The sequence below is a fragment of the Rhinoraja longicauda genome, unplaced genomic scaffold (genome assembly GCF_053455715.1).
Source record: "Rhinoraja longicauda isolate Sanriku21f unplaced genomic scaffold, sRhiLon1.1 Scf000113, whole genome shotgun sequence".
Taxonomy (NCBI): domain Eukaryota; kingdom Metazoa; phylum Chordata; class Chondrichthyes; order Rajiformes; family Arhynchobatidae; genus Rhinoraja; species Rhinoraja longicauda.
The window spans coordinates 302,071-322,119 of NW_027601331.1; the positions used below are offsets into that span (position 1 = coordinate 302,071).

Genomic DNA, 20,049 nt, shown 5'->3' on the forward strand with positions numbered 1-20,049 from the left:
TCGATTTGTACCAGCATCTGCAGTTATTTTCTTACACTATCAATGTTTGCACACATATTGATTAGTAGGACTAGATGTTACAATCCCTAAGGTTTGCACTATAATTGACTGGTGTTGTCCTTGGGGGTGACCACTAGGTAATGTTGCTACCATTCAGACACATCTTCAGTTGTGTACCTCAATGTCACTGGGTGTTTCGGCCTTTTATCACAAGACACCCTCAGTCGAGGCAGGCCCACCGCAGGGTGATTAGACCTGGGTGTGTGTCTTACGGTTAGACTCCCTGTGGCAGCCCAGACAGCATCTCTAGATGTCAACTTCTGTACATCGACGAAACCAAATGCAGGCTCGGCGATTGTTTCGCTCAACACCTTCGCTCAGTCCGCCTTAACCAACCTGAACCACACAGTTCATTAATCAAACCTAGCGCACTTATAATTTTTTATTTAAAAAGCTTACTTGGATTACGCCATATTCATTACAATGAAATGTCTACCAGATATACACACTTTAATATTCAGTAGCAACAACGTAATGTAATAAAATCAATGGCCCATTGGAAATGTACACACTACCTTTGAAAGGATAATGAGACAAACAATAACTGCTGCAGTAACTCAGCTGGTCAAGCAGCATCTCAGTGGGACATGGAGAGGCGATGCTTTAAAATGGGGGCAGGAAGCCGATGAAGATATGGGGCGGGACAAATCCTGTCAAGTGTCCCTCTCTACTTTCTCTCCAGATTTTTCTACCCTACTACATTACTTTGAAGAAGGGAGCCAACCTGAAACGTCGTCTAGCCATGTCTTCCAGAGATGCTGTCTGACCCACTGAATTACGCCAGCACTTTGTTCTTTAAAAAAATTCAGCATCTGTAATTCTTTGTGTTCTAATGTGAAAGGCTAAAGTTTGGATCAGGTGGTTTTTCACTCTTTTCATGCAATCGATGTTGAATATTTATCATATTGCTTTTGGAAGACAAAGGTTATCAAGGAATGAAGAGCAGGGAGATATCTGGAATAAGAAGTGAGTATTAGACGTTTAGAGCAATAAGTAAAACATTCTTACAAAGAAAAGGGGGACACAAAATATCACTGACAGACATGATTAAGGATGAGACCAAAGCATTTTATTTGTACCCAGTGAAAGGATAGGATCAATTGGGGACCCATCTCTATGTGGAACCAGAGCGTGTGGATGAAGTCTCAAACTAATACTTTTCCTCTGTATTCACTAAAGGGAAGGACATTGCAATTGGTGAACCTTAAAACATGTTTAAAAAAAGGAAATATTAGATATCATCGAGGCCTTTAAGATGGATATACCCAGGGCTGCTATGAGGGGAAGGGGAGGAGATTGCTTTGAGCCTTGCAGAGATTCCTGCTGTTCATTCTCTATCAGTAAAGTGCAAGAAGGCTGGAGGACGGCGGCACGGTGGTGCAGCGGTAGAGTTGCTGCCTTACGGCGAATGCAGCGCCGGAGACTCGGGTTCGATCCTGACTACAGGAGCCGTCTGTACGGAGTTTGTAAGTTCTCCCCATGACCTGTGTGGGTTTTCTCTGAGATCTTCGGTTTCCTCCCACACTCCAAAGATGTACAGGTATGTAGGTTAATTGGCTGGGAAAATGTAAAAAAAATTGTCCCTAGTGTGTGTAGGATAGTGTTAATGTGTGGGGATCGCTGGGCGGCGCAGACCTGGTGGGCTGAAGGGCCTGTTTCCGCGCTGTATCTCTAAATCTATATCTAAAAAATCAAATGTGGTCTCTTTATTTCAGAGGTGCAGCGGGCATAAAAAAGGCTCAATCTACTGTCAGTCATGGAGGAGAAGAAAAGCTGCACAGACACAAGAGATTTGTTGGGAAGAGATCTTATTTGATCAATCTGATTACATTTTTTTAAAGAGTCAATAAAATGTATTGATGAGGGCATTGAGGGTGCTGTGGTCTTTGACAGGGCATATAAGGGAAACTCATAGAGGTTCGAGCTCATGTGATCTTGAGGAAATTGGATCAACATTGGGCTTGGTAATAGGTGTCAGAGAGTGATATGGAGGATTGTTTTATGATCAGACGACCACGACCAATGTTGTGCCTCAGAGGCTGGTGATGTGGCCAGACGATTGAAAAGAAGCAATTCAGAATTGGGATCTAAATACAGAAATCTGATTAGTAAGTTTAAGATGACATGAAAAATCATTCGTGAGCAGTCTAGTGTTGCTAGACTACTTGATATATTATTCATTTGTTGAGATGAACAAAGGGATGGCAGGTGGGAGTCACTGCCGATATGAGTAAGGTGCTGTGATTTGGGAGGACAAATAAGGCCGATACTTGCAAAATGTATGAAGTGTCATAGGGACTACGTTGGGACTCCATTCCGATAGGCAGGATCTGTAGGCGAGGCAGGTGAAAAGGAGAGCTGGTGTGACTTGGATGGGGAGAGGGGGATAGAGTCATAGAGTGATACAGTGTGGAAACAGGCCCTTCGGCCCAACTCATCCACACTGGCCAACAATGTCCCAGCGACACTAGTCCCACTTATCTGCTCTTAGTCCATATCCGTCCAAACCTGTCCTATCCATGCACCCATCTAACTGTTTCTTAAACGATGGGATAGTCCCAGCCTCATTTAACTCCTCCTCTGGCAGCTTGTTCCATACACCCGCCACCCTAGTGTGGAAAAGTTACCCCTCGGATGCCTACTCAATCTTTTCCCCTTCACCTTAAATCTATGTCCACTGGTCCTCGATTCCCCTACTCTGGACAAGAGACTCTGTGCATCTACCTGATCTATGTCTCTCATGATTTTGTATACCTCTATAACATCTCCCTTCATCCTCTTGCGCTCCATGGAAGAGAGACCCAGCCCACTCAACCTCTCCCTATAGCTCACACACTCTAGACCTGTCAACATCCTCGTAAATCTTTTCTGAACCCTTTCAAGCTTGACAATATCTTTCCTATAACATGGTGCCCAGAACTGAACACAATATTCTTAATGTGGTCTCACCAACGTCTTATACAATTGCAACATGATCTCCCAACCTCTATACTCAATGCCACAACTGCTAACAATGGCCTGTTTCCTGTATCATCGTAACTTTTTTGCATGTCTTTCATTTGTTGTTCTTTGTCTCTCCACATCATCGTCCATATCTCTCGTTTCCCTTTCCCGTGACTTTCAGTCTGAAGATAGTTCTCGACCCGAAACGTCACCCATTCCTTCTCTCCAGAGTTGCTGCCTGCTCCAGCATTTTGTGTCCAGTGACTGTGATGCACTGAGAGGAACTCCTCCAACTCACGGACACATATTCTCAGGCACGTTGAGCTCACGAATAGCCCGAGAAAGACCATTGAAATGGAGCTCCCTCCTTCACGTTCCATCTATCCACCCTCCATGTCCTGGGCACCATCATCAAATGGACGATGGACCGTCTCCATGAAGAACTAGCCTCATGAAACGCAAACCAGATGCCCATACCAGCAACCAAAACCATCTACTAGAAGGACCATAATGGACCAGACATCAGTATAGAGTTGGGAGGTAGTTGCTCAGTATCGCCATCATTGGAATGAGATTCAGAGCAATTCTATTGTGGTGTTAACAGGCAGCTGGGGAACTGGTTAATGGCAAATATTTGTTGGGTGAGCTGGACTGCCTTCCACAGGCACGATTGACTGAATAGCCTTTTCCCGTGCTGAGGGTATCCCGGATTGCACCAGGCCCTGAGATTTGAGTCAGGAACAGGTAAGAGCTTAGTTTCTGCGTTGCCTGATGTACATCCTGCCCGTCGATTCACCAGCAACTCAAGTAGAGTTTCTTTAAGTGAATCACTTTACCGAATCCTTCCTGCCCGGCTGTGAGTGAGCGATAAGTACTGTTGAGTTCCTTGCTTCAGCTTACAGACTAACCACCAAGGGAACAAGCAACAAGATGACTATATCAATGACTCCTGTCCTACCTAAATCCTGGACTGGATTACATAGTGGAATGTGTATCATGCATAGGATATGTGGTGAAGGTTATATAGATAGAGGTAAATATGGTTGATCTGCAGGCAGCGACTCGACCGCTGCGCCACTGTGCATTGTGCTCCATGCACGTGCAACAACAGCCCTGGTTCGCCGCTGTGAGAAGATCAGACAGCACGAAGAACTTCTGCAAGTTTGTCGGCGACAGAAACGTGCAGACTCTTTGTGTGTTGTCCAGGATTTCAACATCAATTTATTGGCACATGTACCAATTAAGGTACAGTGAAATTACCATACAGCCATACTAAGTGAAAAGCAACAAGACACACAAGCCACATAAAATACAATTTAACATAAACATCCACCACAGCGGATTCCACATTCCACACTGTGATGGAAGGTAATAAAGTTCAATCAGTTTCCTCTTTGTGTTCACCGGCGGTCGGGGGTGTTTAACCATCCGCAGTCGCCGCTGCCAACTGTCTGAAGCCTCGTGTCGGTATGATCGAAAGTCCCTGCGTCGGGACAGTTGAAACACTCTCCGCAGCATGGAGCTCCCGAATCGGCCTCTTCTTACCAGAGACCGCGGTCTTCACGGTGTTAAAGTCCACAGGCCCCGAGGTTGGAGCGCTCCACAGTCGATCCTCGGCAAAGGATCGCAGCTCCGTGATGTTAAAGTCCACGCCGCGCCCGCGGCATGAAGCGCCGGCCCGGTCTCCAGGATAGGCCGCCAACTCCTCGATGTTAGGCCGTAGTGGGGACTGAGATAGATTGAAAAAAAGTTTCCCCCAACTCCCCACCCCCACATAAAACAAACCAAGAAACACTAAAACTTACTTTGAACACATACTTAAAATAATAAAAATATTAGAAAGGACAAACGGACTGTTGGCGAAACAGCCAGTGCCAGTACTGGTGGCGCCACCTGGTGGAATACAAAATATAAATGAGAAATCTGCTGTGTGATGACAGATTGTACACCAAAATCAAAGAACTTCATTGTACCTAGATGCGTGACAATAAAATATCACTGAATCATTGAATTGAATCAAAAACATGATAGATGCAAAGGGAAGTATTTTCTGCATCGTAGACATTTAAATTAAAATCTACAAGGGGTAAGCAAAGGTGATTTATTTTGTTGAACCCCATCCCAGAGCTCGGGTTAGATTGTACCTGCCCATATTCTTGGTGATCACACTGGTTCTCGTGTTTAACGCTCTGTTGGTACAAGGTGAGTATTCATTCTCTGGTAAAACTGTGTCCTTGTATGTGGTGGTGTGGAGTCAGTCAGAGGGTGGTGAATCTGTTGGATTCATTGGCACAGAAGGCTGTGGAGGCCAAGTCAATGGATAATGCATGGGTCGGTGCCACGGAGATGTCCAGAGGGGACCCAGCGGCAAAAGAGCAGAGGTCCGTGCAGCCGTCGATGATGGCGCTGACCAACGGACGAGGATGGACCATGTGGAAGTGAGGACTTGCCGAGGAAAGGAACAAAGGAGGACCCGGCGTGGGGGGACCGCCATGAGGGGGGGGAGAACAATGGAAGACCCGGCGTGGGGGGACTGCCATGAGGGGGAGAGGGGAGAACAATGGAAGACCCGGCGTGGGGACCGCCGTGAGGGGGAGGTGGGGGAGAACAATGGAGGACCCGGCGTGCATGGACTGCCATGAGGGGGAGGGGGGGGGAACAATGGAGGACCCGGCGTGGGGGGACCGCCATGAGGGGGGTGGGGACATGGGGGGACCTGCCGCAGGGGTACTTTGTAACTTTGTAAGCGCCCTTTATAGGCAACTATTTGCATACCTTGGGTATGCAAGCACAGAATTTCACTGTGACTTGTCACATGTGACAATAAAGTATTCATTCATAAAAGCTCATTCACAGGGAACCATTTGCAGATCAGGGGGATGTCAATTCTCAACCATCTGTCTCTCCATTGCTCAAATGTGCATCTTGCTCAATGTGCGAGTGCAGAAATCGGAGCCTCTCTTTTTGGAAGGCAGATGGAAAACAGTGTAGCAAACTGTGCAGTCATGCATTTTAAAGGTAGACAAAAAGGCGTAGACTTTTTTTCTTAATGGGGATTGGATTCAGAAATCGGAGGTGCAAAAGGGCTTAAGAGTGCTGGTGCCGTATTCCCAAAAGGTTAATTTGCAAGTTCAATCGGTAGTGCAATGTTAGCATTTATTTTGAGATGACTAAAATATAAAAACAAGGATGTAATGCTCACACTTTGAAAGGTGCTGGTCAGATCGCATTTGGCGCATTGTGAGCAGTTTTGGGCCCTGGACAGGACAATGTTTCCCTCTCTACCCTCAAGCTCTGTGCCGAACAATAAGCACCAGTCTAAACAAACATTTTCAATCGGTCCCTGCAAACCAGACTCTGCCTGCCTGCTTCAAAGTCTCCACCATCATTCCTGTACCCAAAAAGCCACGGATTACTGGTCTTGATGACTACAGGCCTGTCGCACTGACCTCTGTAATCATGAAGACCTAAGAAAGAGTTGTGTTGGGCCACCTGAAATATATCATAAACACCCCTGCAGTTTGCTTACCGGTCAAATAGTTCAGTGCCATTGTCCTGAGGCTAGAGGGGTTGAACAGTTTCACTGACACTGTGACTACTTTACCCCCACAAGCCCGTGACTCGGACTCTGGCGGTGACCAGGGAGAGACATAGAGCTGGCAGAAAGCTTCCCCTCCTCCGGCACCGGGTGGGAAATGTGCCGTCTGACCTCACGGACAGAGTGGGGGTTGGGGAAGATGGTTAGGAACTGGTGCTGGGGATAGCCTGTCTCGTGAAGAAATGGGCGCTGTGATTTAGGTGAGCTTTCCGCGCGGGGACGTGGAACGGGCAGGGTTGTGGATAGATTCTTCAGGCTCTCCTGAAGTACTGACGTTGTACTTGGATGAGAAGCCACTCCAGGTAGCACCTGGTAGTGACAAGCCACGGACCAGGGGGGTGGCAGCTAGCAAGTGAGGGTGGGGCAGCATTGAGGAAGCAAGGTGTGGTGTGAGAGGCTGTGGGAAGGTGAAGCAGGAGAAGGAGGGGGAATTAGAACAATGGATTGTTTATGGGCTGAGTGAAACATTTGCACCCTCTATTGGGAACAGTTGGCATGTTTATCTTCTACATTGGGAATGAACCAATGTATCATTTTAGAAAATATTCCTCCTGGCTTTTTTCCAGCACGTTTCCCAACCATTGGACCTCCCTTAGACTCCCCTGGTAGCAGTTTCTCATTATTTGCTACCTTTTGTATTAACTCTGCCTGTTCCTTTACTTCCATCAGTGTCTGAATTCGCTCCATGAACCCAGGCTTCGCCTCTTCTTTCTCAGACTGAATCATGAGGTCAATGTAAGCTGGGGTGGATATTGGGTTTGGCCTCAGAGCTATTTCTTCAAGTCGTCTAATGCTGCCCGATAATTGTTCAATCAGCACCAGAACTGTGTTCTCAACCTCATCAAACTCCTGCTCAAGTGATTCCATAATATTCTGCTGTGTCATCTTCGCACCATAGGCCTTCTCGTACTTTTCTTTGAGCTCGCTGTATGTCCTCTTCTCCGTTTTCCTTTCATATTCAAACTTGTACTTTTGGTTGAAGTGAACATTCCAGATGCACTTGTTCGGGCAGACCTTACAGTTCCCTTCATCGTCCATTGCAGAACATTTACGTTTACCATCGTCGTTAGGAATGTAGCAGGGATAATGGCAGGTAAAGAAACATTTCTGACAGTTGGTTATATAATTACCAGTCCCGCTGATATCCGACTGTACTGGAATTGTAACATCAATCACATATTCAAAATTTTTATTTGCATCCAGCTCGGTCTGGTGTTGGTTCAGAGCTTGTTGCGTTTTCCTGAGTTCTTCCAGTTTGGCGAGACCAACTCGGATCTGAATCTGCAATCCCACCACTGCAACTTCTAACTGCTTACGTTCCTTCAGAACCTCTCTCGTTAAACTCAAACTTCTGGTTTCCATTGTGTTCAGAGCTGTGAAGAATTTCTTCATACTGTTTGCTCCCATCTTCCAAACGATTGCATCAAAGTTATCATCGTTCTCTCCCCCTACTCTGCTGTCATTGGATCTGCACTCGTTGCCACAGTTTCCAGAGGTTGGACGTTGGGCAAAAATGGCTGAATTGTTAAACTTGAAGTGTACTGGCAGACCCGTTTTGTCTTTCGGACAAGGTACCTCAGCTAATTTCAGGGCATCCAGAACGGGGGGAGGCTGTCCGTCTGCAAACGTCACCAGGATCTGAATGTTCTCTGCAATATCTTTGCCAAAAATAGAAAGAATCGAATCAAAGACATATTTCTGTGTGTGAGTCAGGCGAGGCAGGGAGGCTTGAGTAACAAAGCACACGGCGTCGATCTGATCAACACCCTGTGGGGAAGTGAAGAACTCGTGGATTTGCTCAGTGATCTGTTGATCCTGCCTGATGCCCCTGGTGTCTCCGAATCCTGGCGTGTCAATGATGGTCAGAGAGTAATTGATGTTAAATCCTACCTGATGGTGGAGCTGGTAGGCAGTGATGGAGGATGTCTGACTCTCAGCCTGGGACTTTCCTGTCTCTTCCTGTATTAACTTGTATCTGAAGTTGTCTCTCCATTCCACGCCCAAGATGTAATTGATCATCCCATTGATGAGGGTTGTCTTTCCTGACCCAGTTGCTCCCAGAACCATAATTGTCTTCATTGTGTGTTTTGTGGTGGGTTTTCCAAAGGAGCATTTCATAAGCTGTTTGAATTTATCAGCTACCTCCTTCTGTAGATTGAGCTTGTAAATGCAAGGGTTTCCTTTGGATATTAATTGAGCTTTTCTGCGAAGTTTCAGGGCTATTCTGACTGATGTGGTTTCTATTTCTATTAAAACCTCCTCACTTGCTGCACTAGATCCTGTCTTTCCGCACTCAGCAGTCACTCGGACTCGGTAGTCAGTCATGGGTTTCAGTCCCTCTAAACGATAGTAGCATTGTGTGCCTGTTGTCTTAACTTCCTCCCATGATCCACCTTTCTTGTTGAAATTAACTAACGGTTCTTCTCTATATTCAATGCTGTATCGAATTATATTAACATCAGCTCCAATCTGACTTGGTCTGTTCCAGTGCAGTGTTGGAATGGGTGAACAATCCTGGAAGACCGGATTACCAGGTGGGCTTGCCGGCCGGGTGAAGCTCTTGTAGCTCTCACTAGCCTTGCTGACCCCTACCTTGGTCACTGCTCTGTATCGAATGTGATACTCCTGGTTTGGCTGTAACCCAGGTATTGTGAAGGAGTGGCATTGATCAGGTGTGTCCAGAATTGTCCATTCCTCCTGCTGGCTAACTTGGTACTCTACCTTGTAGCCCACAATCTCACCGGCACCACATCTTGGTGGCTGTAACTGCAGCGTCACACTGTCATGAGTTGTACCACTAACTGTCGGTATCTCTGGCTGTGACGGGGGTTCAAAGCACTGGTTCTCCAGAAACCCTCCCTCGTACAGGTAAATGGATGCTCCCACTTTGCTGTCATTCTGCACAGAACTAACAAGGAATTTTACTTTCTCATCTGCTCTATTGGCTGTGGCAAAATCCAGGAATGATCGGAATAGCTCCTTCATTTTCTGCGAGACAGACCGTGAGTTAAACCAGTGCTCGCTGTGTCCTGTTGCACAGGCTCCGTCAGCAGGATTGGGTACCTGCATGTTCTGAGCTGTGAGAGATCGGAGGTGGTTGTTTGCCTTTGACAGGTAGAAGTCCTCCCGATGTAATGTTGTAAATGTGAAGCAGACAACATAATCTGTTGCTGGATCCATCAACTTGTCATCCAACTCGCCCTTTGATTTCACAATTGGTACATCTTTAAATACGCTGAGGTAACGTCTCACTACCTTCATCTCTCGTTCCTTGTCATCCAGCCACGTGGTCAGTGCCTGGTGTTTGAATGGTGACTGTTCCCTGTTCTTCAGTATATTCACCAGTAATCCTTCCTCCTCCCCGCCGCCCCGAATGGATGGCAGAACCATCGCCAAATTCCCCTGGAAAACTAGTGTGTACTCCAGACACATTTCTCGAAAGTGCAGTATCCTATTCCTGATCTCAGGAAACTGATCGGCGACACTGTCTTTCATCAAGTCATTACACCTCATCACGGCCTCACTGAGCTGTTCCATGACACTCTGACAGCGATTGACCAGTCCCGGGCTGATCCCCCTCACCAGCTGAGCCGCTTTTGAGTCGAGTTTATTGAGAGGATAGAGCCAGACTGTGATGGACACTGAATGCTCTCCACCTGGGCCGAGGAGGGTTGGGAGGGTTGCGCAGATATTGATGGCATCTTTGAAGGTGGTGGGATTGTTCTTCAGTGAGAAATCCCCATAAAAGGTGCAGCTAAATTTCTCAGAATGAGACTTTTGTTCTTCTGTCATTTTTACGGAGGCTTCGCCCTGAATCGCAATCAGAGGGAGATGTTTAATCATTGCCTCCATGTTACCCTGAATATCCTGTGTGTTCTCTGCTGATGAAGCCATTTGGTCAAACACAAAGAAGGCCTGGGCCCCATAGAGCACTGCTGTAATGACATGGGTGGCTGAACCCTCATCAAACACACTCGGGTAGGTAATATTCTGTCTCCCTAAGTGATTCATCGTCAGTTGCTCAAACCTGGTTGTTGTTTTGTACTGAAGGGTAACTCGTGCTTGTTGCTTAGATTCCTTTGTGTCACTGAGATATTTTGCCGACCCTTTCACCTCCACTAACCCACCCAGGAGACTCGCCTTAAGTGACCCTGACACATTGAGGGCAGCGGCTTTCTTCTCCAGGGAGTCTGATGCAATGATGTGAAACTCGGTGCTGGGCTGATCACAACGATCAAGGTTATTCTGCAGTGTCTGTAAGTCCCACAAGGTGACACCTATAGAATAAAACAGCGATCAAAACTGTAAAATTGAATCAACCAGCGGAATTTAATCAAAGAAAACAATGCTTATTCAGTAGATTCATTCTCTGTGTTTTGTGGTTAGAAACATAGGTGCAGGAGGAGGCCATTTGGCCTTTCAAGCCAGCACCCCCATTCATTGTGATCATGGCTGATCATCCACAATCAGTGACCTGTGCCCAACTTCTCCCCATATCCCTTGATTCCACTAGCCCCCAAAGCTCTATCTAACTCTCTCTTAAATTCATCCAGTGATTTAGCCTCCACTGCCCTCTAAGGCAGAGAATTCCGCAAATTCACAACTGTCTGGGTGAAAAAGTTCCTTCTCACCTCAGTTTTAAATGGCCTCCCCTTTATTCTAAGACTGTGGCCCCTGGTTCTGGACTCCCCCAACATTGGGAACATTTTTCCTGCATCTAGCTTGTCCAGTCCTTTTATAATTTTATATGTCTCTATAAGATCGCCTCTCATCATTATAAACTCCAATGAATACAAGCCTAGTCTTTTCAATGTTTCCTCATACGACAGTCCCGCCATCCCAGGGATCAATCTCATGAACCTACGCTGCACTGCCTCAATAACAAGGATGTCCTACCTCAAATTAGGAGACCAAATCTGTACACAATACTCCAGATGTGGTCTTACCAGGGCCCTATACAACTGCAGAACCTCTTTACCCCTATACTGATATCCTCTTGTTATGAAGGTCAACATGCCATTAGCTTTCTTCACTGCCTGCTGTACCTGCACGCCAACATTCAGTGACTGGTGTACAAGGAAACCAGGTTTCGCTGCACTTTCCCCTGACCTAACCTGACTCCATTGAGATAATAATGAGCCTCCTTGTTTTTGCTGCCAAAGTGGATAACCTCACATTTATCTACATTATACTGCATCTGCCATGCATCTGCCCACTCACTCAACCTGTCCAGGTCACTCTGCTACCTCCTAACATCCTCTTCGAAGTTCACACTGCCACCCAGCTTTGTGTCATCTGCAAACTTGCTGGTGTTACTTCTAATTCCTTCATCCAAATCATTAATATATATGGTAAATAGTTGCGGCCCCAACACCGAGCCTTGCGGCACTCCACTCGCCACTGCCTGCCATTCTGAAAAGGCCCTGTTTACTCCTACTCTTTGCTTCCTGTCTGCCAACCAATTCTCTGTCCATGTCAACACTCTACCCCCAATACCATTTGTTCTAATTTTGCTCACCAGTCTCCCATGTGGGACCTTATCAAAGGCTTTCTGAAAGCCTAGATACATGACATCCACTGGCTCCCCTTCATCCATTTTACATCATATCCTCAAAAAATTCCAGAAGATTAGTCAAGCATAATTTCCCTTTCATAAATCAATGCTGACTTGGACTTATCCTTTTACTGCTGTCCAAATGCACCATTATTACCTCTTTAATAATTCACTCCAGCATCTTAACCACCTCCGATGTCAGGCTAACAGGTCTGTAATTCCCCGTTTTCTCTCTCTCACTCCTTTCCTGAAAAGTGGGATAACATTAGCTATCCTCCAATCCACGGGAACTGATCCTGAATCTATTGAACATTGGAAAATAATCACCAATGCGTCCACTTTTTCGAGACCCACCTCCCTGAGTTCCTGGGATGCATACCATCAGGTCCTGGGGATTTTATCAACCTTCAGTCCCATCAGTCCACCCAATACTATTTCTCGCCTAATGCAAATTTCTTTCAGTTCCTCTACCCCCTAGATCCTCTGTCCTCTAGTACATCCCACATACATTCTTTGTCCCAACCCTATCAGATGCACAGAATTTCTTGCCTGGAGTGGGGGAATCAAGGACCAGAGGACCATAGGTTCAAGGTGAGGGGGAACAGATTTCATAGGAAACTAAGGGGTAACTTTTTCACACAAAGAGTGGTGGGTGTATGGAACAAGCAGCCAGAAGGGGTAGACGAGGCAGGGGCTACCCCAACGTTTAGGAAACAGTTAGACAGGTACATGGATAGAACAAGTTTGAAGGGATATGGACCAAACGCAGGCAAGTGGGATTAGTGTAGCTGGGACATGATGTACGGTGTGGGCAAGTTGGACTGAACGGCCTGTTTCCACACTATGACTATGACTCTATCAGAGATATTCTCTTTGTCATTTCAATCCCTCTCAAACCTTTAGATTAGTTTAGAGATACAACGCAGAAACAGCGTGTCCGCATCGACCAGCGATCCCCGCATATTAACACTACCAAACTGCACACACCCGGTACAATATTCACATTACACCAAGCCAATTATCCTACAAACCTCTACGTGTTTGGAGTGCGAAAGGAAACTGAAGATCTCGGAGAAACCCCACGCAGGTCACGGGAGGACGTACATACCCCGTACAGACAGCACCCGTAGACAGGATGGAACCCGGGTCGCTGGTGCTGTAAGGCAGTAGCTCTATGGCTATGCCACCATGCCATGTCTTTTCTGCATCTAGATTGTTTTCGCCCTGTCGCAGATCTGATGAGTAATCTCTGACCGGAAACATTAACGGCTTCTCTCTTGCAGATGCTGGCAGCTATGCGGAGGATGGCACCTTACCTGTGACCACAGTCTGTGACCAAATTGCCTCCTCCCTGATCTCCCACTGCCTTTCAGATACATCAACTGGCCATTATTATCCACTTTTGTGACAGTGAGACATCCTTTCTCATAATAAAGTCCTAGAATGTTACTATCAGAATAATTGACTTCTCTGCCATGTGCTTCTCTTTGTTAAATACGGATAAGAGCAATTAATTTCAGAACCCCCGACTTTTCTAACTCCATGAACAGTTTGGAGTCATAGTCATATATTCATACAGCTTGGAAACAGGCCCTTTGGCCCAATTTCCCCACACTGGCCAACATGTCTCAGCTACACTAGTCCGACCAACCTGTGTTTGTCCATATTCCTGCCAAACCAGTACTATCCATGTTCCTCTCAAACTTTATTAAATATTGCAATAGTCCCTGCCTCAACTATCTCCTCTGGCAGCTCATTCCACACACCCACCAACCTTTGTGTGAAAAAGTTATCCCTCAGATTCCTATTGAATCTTTTCCCTTTCACCTTAAACCTTTGTCCCCTGATCCTCAATTCACCTACTCTGGGCAAGATACCCTGTGCATCTACCCGATCGATTCCTCTCATGATTTTATACACTTCTATAAGGACAACCCTCCTGCCCTCCAAGTAATGGAATCCCAGCCTACTCTACCTCTCCCTATAGCTCAGACCTTTGAGTTCTGGCAAAATCCCTGTAAATCTTCTTTGTACACTTTCCAGCTTGACAACATATTTCCTATAACATGGTGCCCAGAACTGAACACAATACTCTAAATGTGATCTCACCAACATCTCATATAACTGCAACATGACCTCCCAACTTCTATCCTCAATCCTCTGACTGCTGAAGGCCAATGTGCCAAAAGCCTTTTTGACTACCTGCAACTCCACCTTCAAGGAACCATGCACCTGCACTCCCAGACCACTCTACACTACAACACTCCCCAGAGTCCAACCATTCACTGTGTCGGTCCTATCCATGTTAGACTTTCCAAAATGCAACACCTCATATTTTTCTGTATTAAATTTTCAGCCCGCCTGGCCAACTAATCAAGACCCTGCTGCAATGATTCACAGCCCTCTGGGCCTTATTGGTTGTCTGGTTACCCTCCCGCCCTTAATATAACCTAATCTGCTTGTGATTTTCCTTAACCTAGTCACCCTCCCTACACACATTATACCATCTCCTCTCACTTTGCTCTCCCAATTACTTTTTCAAGTTTGTCCCCCCACGACATTTTGGACACTCCAGAGGGAAAACCCCCCTCACTATCTAAGCTGGTCTAACATTTTGTGTCCAATGTTCTATTCTCAGTAATCTGACTGCTGAAATCCAATGTACCAACAGATTCTTTGCCCCCCTATCTACGTGTAATGCTCTTCCATTCCTATCATATGCTTTCTTATATCCAACCTCCATTACGCCTTAATAACTGGGGTACTTTTGAATTGCTGTCCTTACCTTTACCTGCCATGGGAACACTTTGGCCCTGATTGACTCCCACTAACCAGATGTGGAGTAACTTGCAAGTAGGTGATCCCAGTGTACCTTTTACCAGATGCTGTCTAATAATCATAGAGCAAAATTGTCCATATTGACCTATCTAAGCTAGCCCATTTGGCTCATTTTCTCATAACCTTGTGAAGGAAAGATCTGCAGATGCTGGTTTAAATCGAAGATAAACAGAAAATGCAGGAGTAACTCGGAGGGACAGGCAGCATCTCTGGAAAGAAGGAATGGCTTCTCTCTAGAGATGCTGCCTGTCCCGCTGAGTAACTCCAGCATTTTGTGTCGATCTTCCTCAAAACCTTTCCTATCCATGGACTTGTCCAAGTGTCTTTAAAATGCTGTAAGAGTACCTGCCTCAACTACCTCCTCTGGCAGCACATTCCATATACCCATCACCCTCTGGGTGTAAACATTGTCCCATATCTTCGAATTAAATCGGGCTCCTCTCACCTTGAACCAAAGTCCACTGGTTCTTGATTTCCCTATCCTGGGGGAATGTCTCTGTGCGTTCAATTTATCTATTCCCCTCATGATTTTAAACACATCTGTATGACCACCCTTCTGTGTCCTGCACTCCAAGGAATAAAGTCCTAGCCTGTCCAATAGCCAAAGCCTCAGGTTCTAGCAACATCTCATAAATCTCTGCTTCTTTCCAGCTCAATGACATGCTTCCTCGAACAGAGTGACCAGTTCTCCTTCAGAGTACTCCAAATGTGGCCTCATGAATGTTTTGTACAATTGCAACATAACAGCCAATATTCTATGTGTCTGAAGGAACTGCGGATGCTGGTTTAAACAGAAGATAGACACAAAAAAAGTTGTGAGTAACTCAGCGGGTCAGACAGCATCTCTGGAGAAAATGAGCACCTACTCCTTTTCTCTATAGATGTTGGCTGACCTGCTGAATTACTCTAACATTTTGTGTCCAATGTTCTATTTTCAGTAACCTGACTGGTGAAATCCAATGTACCAACAGCATCCTTTGCCCCCTTACCTATGTGTAATGCTACTTTCAGGGAAATATGTACCTGTACTGCTGGATCCATCTGCTCTACCATGTTCCTCATGGCGCTACTTTTCGCTCTGAGGTCCAGTCCTAATTTGACTTCCCAAAATGCCACATCTGGCAATGATATTGTAAATCAACCTTACCAGGGTTCAGCAACTTAATTTGCAAACCATCCAAAGACACCATCAAACACATCACAAAGACAGCCTTCTTCCACCTCAAAAACATTGCCCGTCTCCGTCCATCCCTCTCCTCCACAGCTGCAGAAACCCTCATCCACGCCTTCATCACCTCCCGTCTGGACTACTGCAACAGCCTCCTCTATGGCGCACCCTCAAAAATCATCAATAAACTTCAATACATTCAAAACTCCGCTGCCCGTCTACTCACACACACCTCGATCCGTGACCATATCACCCCCGTACTTTATAAACTCCACTGGCTCCCCATCCCCCAGAGAATCCAGTACAAAATCCTCCTCATAACCTACAAAGCCCTCCATAACCTGGCCCCATCCTACCTGACCGACCTCCTCCACAGGCACACTCCCACCTGCACCCTCCGCTCTGCCGCTGCCAATCTCCTATCCCCCCACATCCGGACCAAACTCAGATCCTGGGGGGACAGGGCTTTCTCCATCGCTGCTCCCACCCTATGGAACTCACTACCCCAAACCGTTAGAGACTCCTCCACACTCACCACATTCAAAACATCGCTGAAGTCTCACCTGTTCAGTACTGCCTTCAACCACTGAAGGTCACCTCACCTTCTGTCTCCTTTCTCTGTTCATTTATTTATTTACTTATTTATCTATTTATTCATTTCCCTATGTTCTCAAAATCTCTGTAAAGCGTCTTTGAGTATAAGAAAAGCGCTATATAAATAAAATGCATTATTATTATTATTATTATCCTTATCCCATCTGGAAACTGCACTGAAACTCACAGAGTCAAAGTCATCATATTAAGATTGACAACCTGAACATATGGCACCGCATTGACCATACTGATTTGTGTGATGACATTGCAGTACCTGGGATCAGAGTGTCCGATCGGGTGTCGTACAGCATTCCCAATTGGAAAGGACGGCCCAGAGTGGACAGTTGCAAGATCTCGCTCATTGTTGAACTGGGAGCGGACACTCAGGAAACACCAGTGACCTGAAACAGAAAGTGGAATATAATATAACATGCTGAGTTCCAGATATATATTAGATTAGTTATTTATATGGCTTACTTAGATGTGGCCAAGTACCAAGAATATATTTCCGACGGTGTTAAAGATATTGCTCAAGAGTTATGGATTACTGCCTTTGCACTTTCAGCTCTTTTGGGTAAGCTTGCTTTAATGTACTGACAGTGTTTGTAGGACTCCCAAATTTGAATACACTCTTGCATTTGTACATTGATTACCGAAGAAGTAGGGGTTTGCAATTGAATCAAATTAGTTTGGAGGTACATGCAGGAGTTAGTACGGTACGATACGATTGAACTTTATTTGTCCCAGGAGGGAAATTGATCTACCAAGAGTCATGAAACACAAAATATATGAAACGTGAAATTGAACTGACGAGTGGAAAAGATTGGGGATGTGAAAAGATTTGGGGGGGGGGGGGTGAGGAGAGTCAGTCTACCCCACGTCAGAAAGGGGAACAGTTGTGTAGTTTGATAACCACAGGAAAGAAAGATCTCCTTGGCGTTCTGTCCTGCATCTTGTTGGAACCAGTCTTTTGCTGAAGGTACTCATCAGGTTGACCAGCGTGTCATGGAGGGAGTGAGCTGTATTGTCCAGGATGCTCCGCAATTTGAGGAGCATCTTCCCCTCTTAGACCACCTCCCATGAATCCAACTCTGCCTCCAGGATGGAGCCAGCCTTCCTGATGAGTTTGTTAATCCTATTGGCATCTGCGTCCATCGCCCCAGCACACGGCAGCCACCGATTGCATGGATTTAAGAATAAGGCCATTGATCAGTGGAGGATCAAAGATTGGAAAAAGGAGAAAATGTATTGAAGGATGGAAATGAGAAAATAGGAAATAGTTAAAATCCTCCTCGAAAGGGTTGGCCTCCAGCCCAGATGGGTGGAACCGTTTAATGTTATTGCAACTGGATGTTTCTCAGACATGTACCCCATTGGACATGAGAGGGATTGCAAGATGGAAATATTGCACTTAATTGAAGCACTATAAAGAATTATAACTAACACTACCAGTAATTGTGTAGGAAACAACGGCAGATAGAAAATAGGTGCAGGAGTAACAAAACATAGAAAATAGGTGCAGTCCCTCTACCCTGACCTGGTGTGAAGAAGGGTCTCGACCCTAAACGTTACCCATTCCTCCTCTCCAGAGACGTTGCTATCTCCGACTATACTTTACACTGAATTGTGACCAGAAACAAAAATGCTGGGGTTACTCAGCGGTACAGGCCGGATCACTGGAGAGCAATGGACATCGCCTCCTTCCGTATGAGATCCTCCACCGTTTTATTTTTGCTCAATGTTCCCGCGTGCTTAGTTTCTTGTGTTTCCCTGGGACATTAATATGTTTCACTCACCGGTCAAGGAGACGTCCGCCTGCAGCTGGAGGGCAGTTGCAACGATGATGATGGGACGAATGGTCTCTCTGGGAGCCTCCTCCTGCACTGTCAGTGCTGAAATCGGACTTTCAACCTCGCCGGACTGACGACAAGCCCCGCGCTGGGATCTCTCATGTGCCGAGACACCTTTAGCAAATCCCAGAGTTCACTACAAGCCCAGGGACCAACGATCACGGCACACTTACACTATCCGAGTTACAGTAAGGACAATGTACAATTATGCCAAGCCAATTGAATTACGTGCAAACTCCGGACAGACAGCACCCGTATTCAGGATCGAACCCGGGTCTCTGGCGCTGTGAGGCGGCAGCTCTACCGCCATAAGATGTGGCGACTTGCTCAAGCGTACCGTGGGGTCCTTTCTTGAGACTGGAATGGATTCCAAGAAGCACTTTCAGTTTCACTGTAATTTCTCGGAAACACTGGGCAATCGCAAAAATAACAATCAAGGCGCTGCATCTGATACACAGCAAGCGGCGAGCCAAGATAAAAACCTGAAAATGGTTTAAAATAATATAAAGTATTGATACTAATGATGGCCTCGGTACATGTGTAAAGGAGATTTAAGGGTTAAGGTCTGAAGAAGGGTGTCGACTCGAAACGTCACCCATTCCTTCTCTCCCGAAATGCTGCCTGACCTGTTGAGTTACTCCAGCATTTTGTAAATAAATAAGGGTTAAGGCGTATGTGACCAAATGTTACATGAAGATGAACTGTCACTAAATTAGATTGCACACCTCAGACGCCTGCAAGTCTATCTCTGTGTAGATGCCACAGCATCTACTGAGACTTGAGATTACAAAAGGGGTGTTGTAAAACTACAAAGGACAGGAAACGGATACAAAGGAAGAGCACAGATTAGAATGAGCCCCTTTACAATCACCATAAAGTTGAGCACCAGGAAGATGTGTTTATGGTAATAGACTGAATTGATGACCTCGGACAATGGCTAGTGATAGTGGGTGATGATTCATTGAACTCCTATGCTCTTGCAAGACCACTCGTGTGGGGTGTCTGGTTTTGTTATCACTTCTAAAAACCCTATTGTATTCGGTGTATAAAACTGCTGCTGAAACACTCTGTGGGTGAGTGGGGTCTTCGAGTGACTGTAGTATGCAAGCATACTAGTTGCAGCTCTCCCACTCCCGCTGGCGTGATAAAGACTTTAATATTTTACCACTTTATGGTATTGGTGTCTGTCTAGTAGAATCGAACTTTAACACATGTGATGATAATAAACAACACTAAAACATGTATATACAGTATACTCGGGATTTAAAGTTGCCATTTTGGAATATAGATTGGAACAATTGGGGAATTATTTTAAACGTTGCTTTTGGGAACAAGAATATATTTCCAATGGTGTTAAAGATATTGCTCAGGAGTTATGGATTACTGCCTTTGCGCTTTCTGCTCTTTTGGGTAAGCTTGCTTTGATGTACTGACAGTGTTTGTG

General features: G+C 45.8%; 1 protein-coding gene across 1 annotated transcript; it reads right to left on the reverse strand.

The window, feature by feature from the left end:
• Positions 1 to 935: 935 nt before the first annotated feature.
• Positions 936 to 18,629, reverse strand: LOC144590065 (uncharacterized). The gene is made up of 5 exons (XM_078394928.1): positions 18,552 to 18,629; positions 17,030 to 17,156; positions 7,262 to 10,878; positions 6,401 to 6,495; positions 936 to 1,014 (listed from the first exon to the last, which is right to left on the reverse strand). The coding sequence occupies exons 2-5, from the start codon at positions 17,115 to 17,117 to the stop codon at positions 936 to 938; spliced, it is 3,879 nt and encodes a 1,292-aa protein (XP_078251054.1). The 5' UTR covers positions 17,118 to 17,156; positions 18,552 to 18,629.
• Positions 18,630 to 20,049: the final 1,420 nt, after the last annotated feature.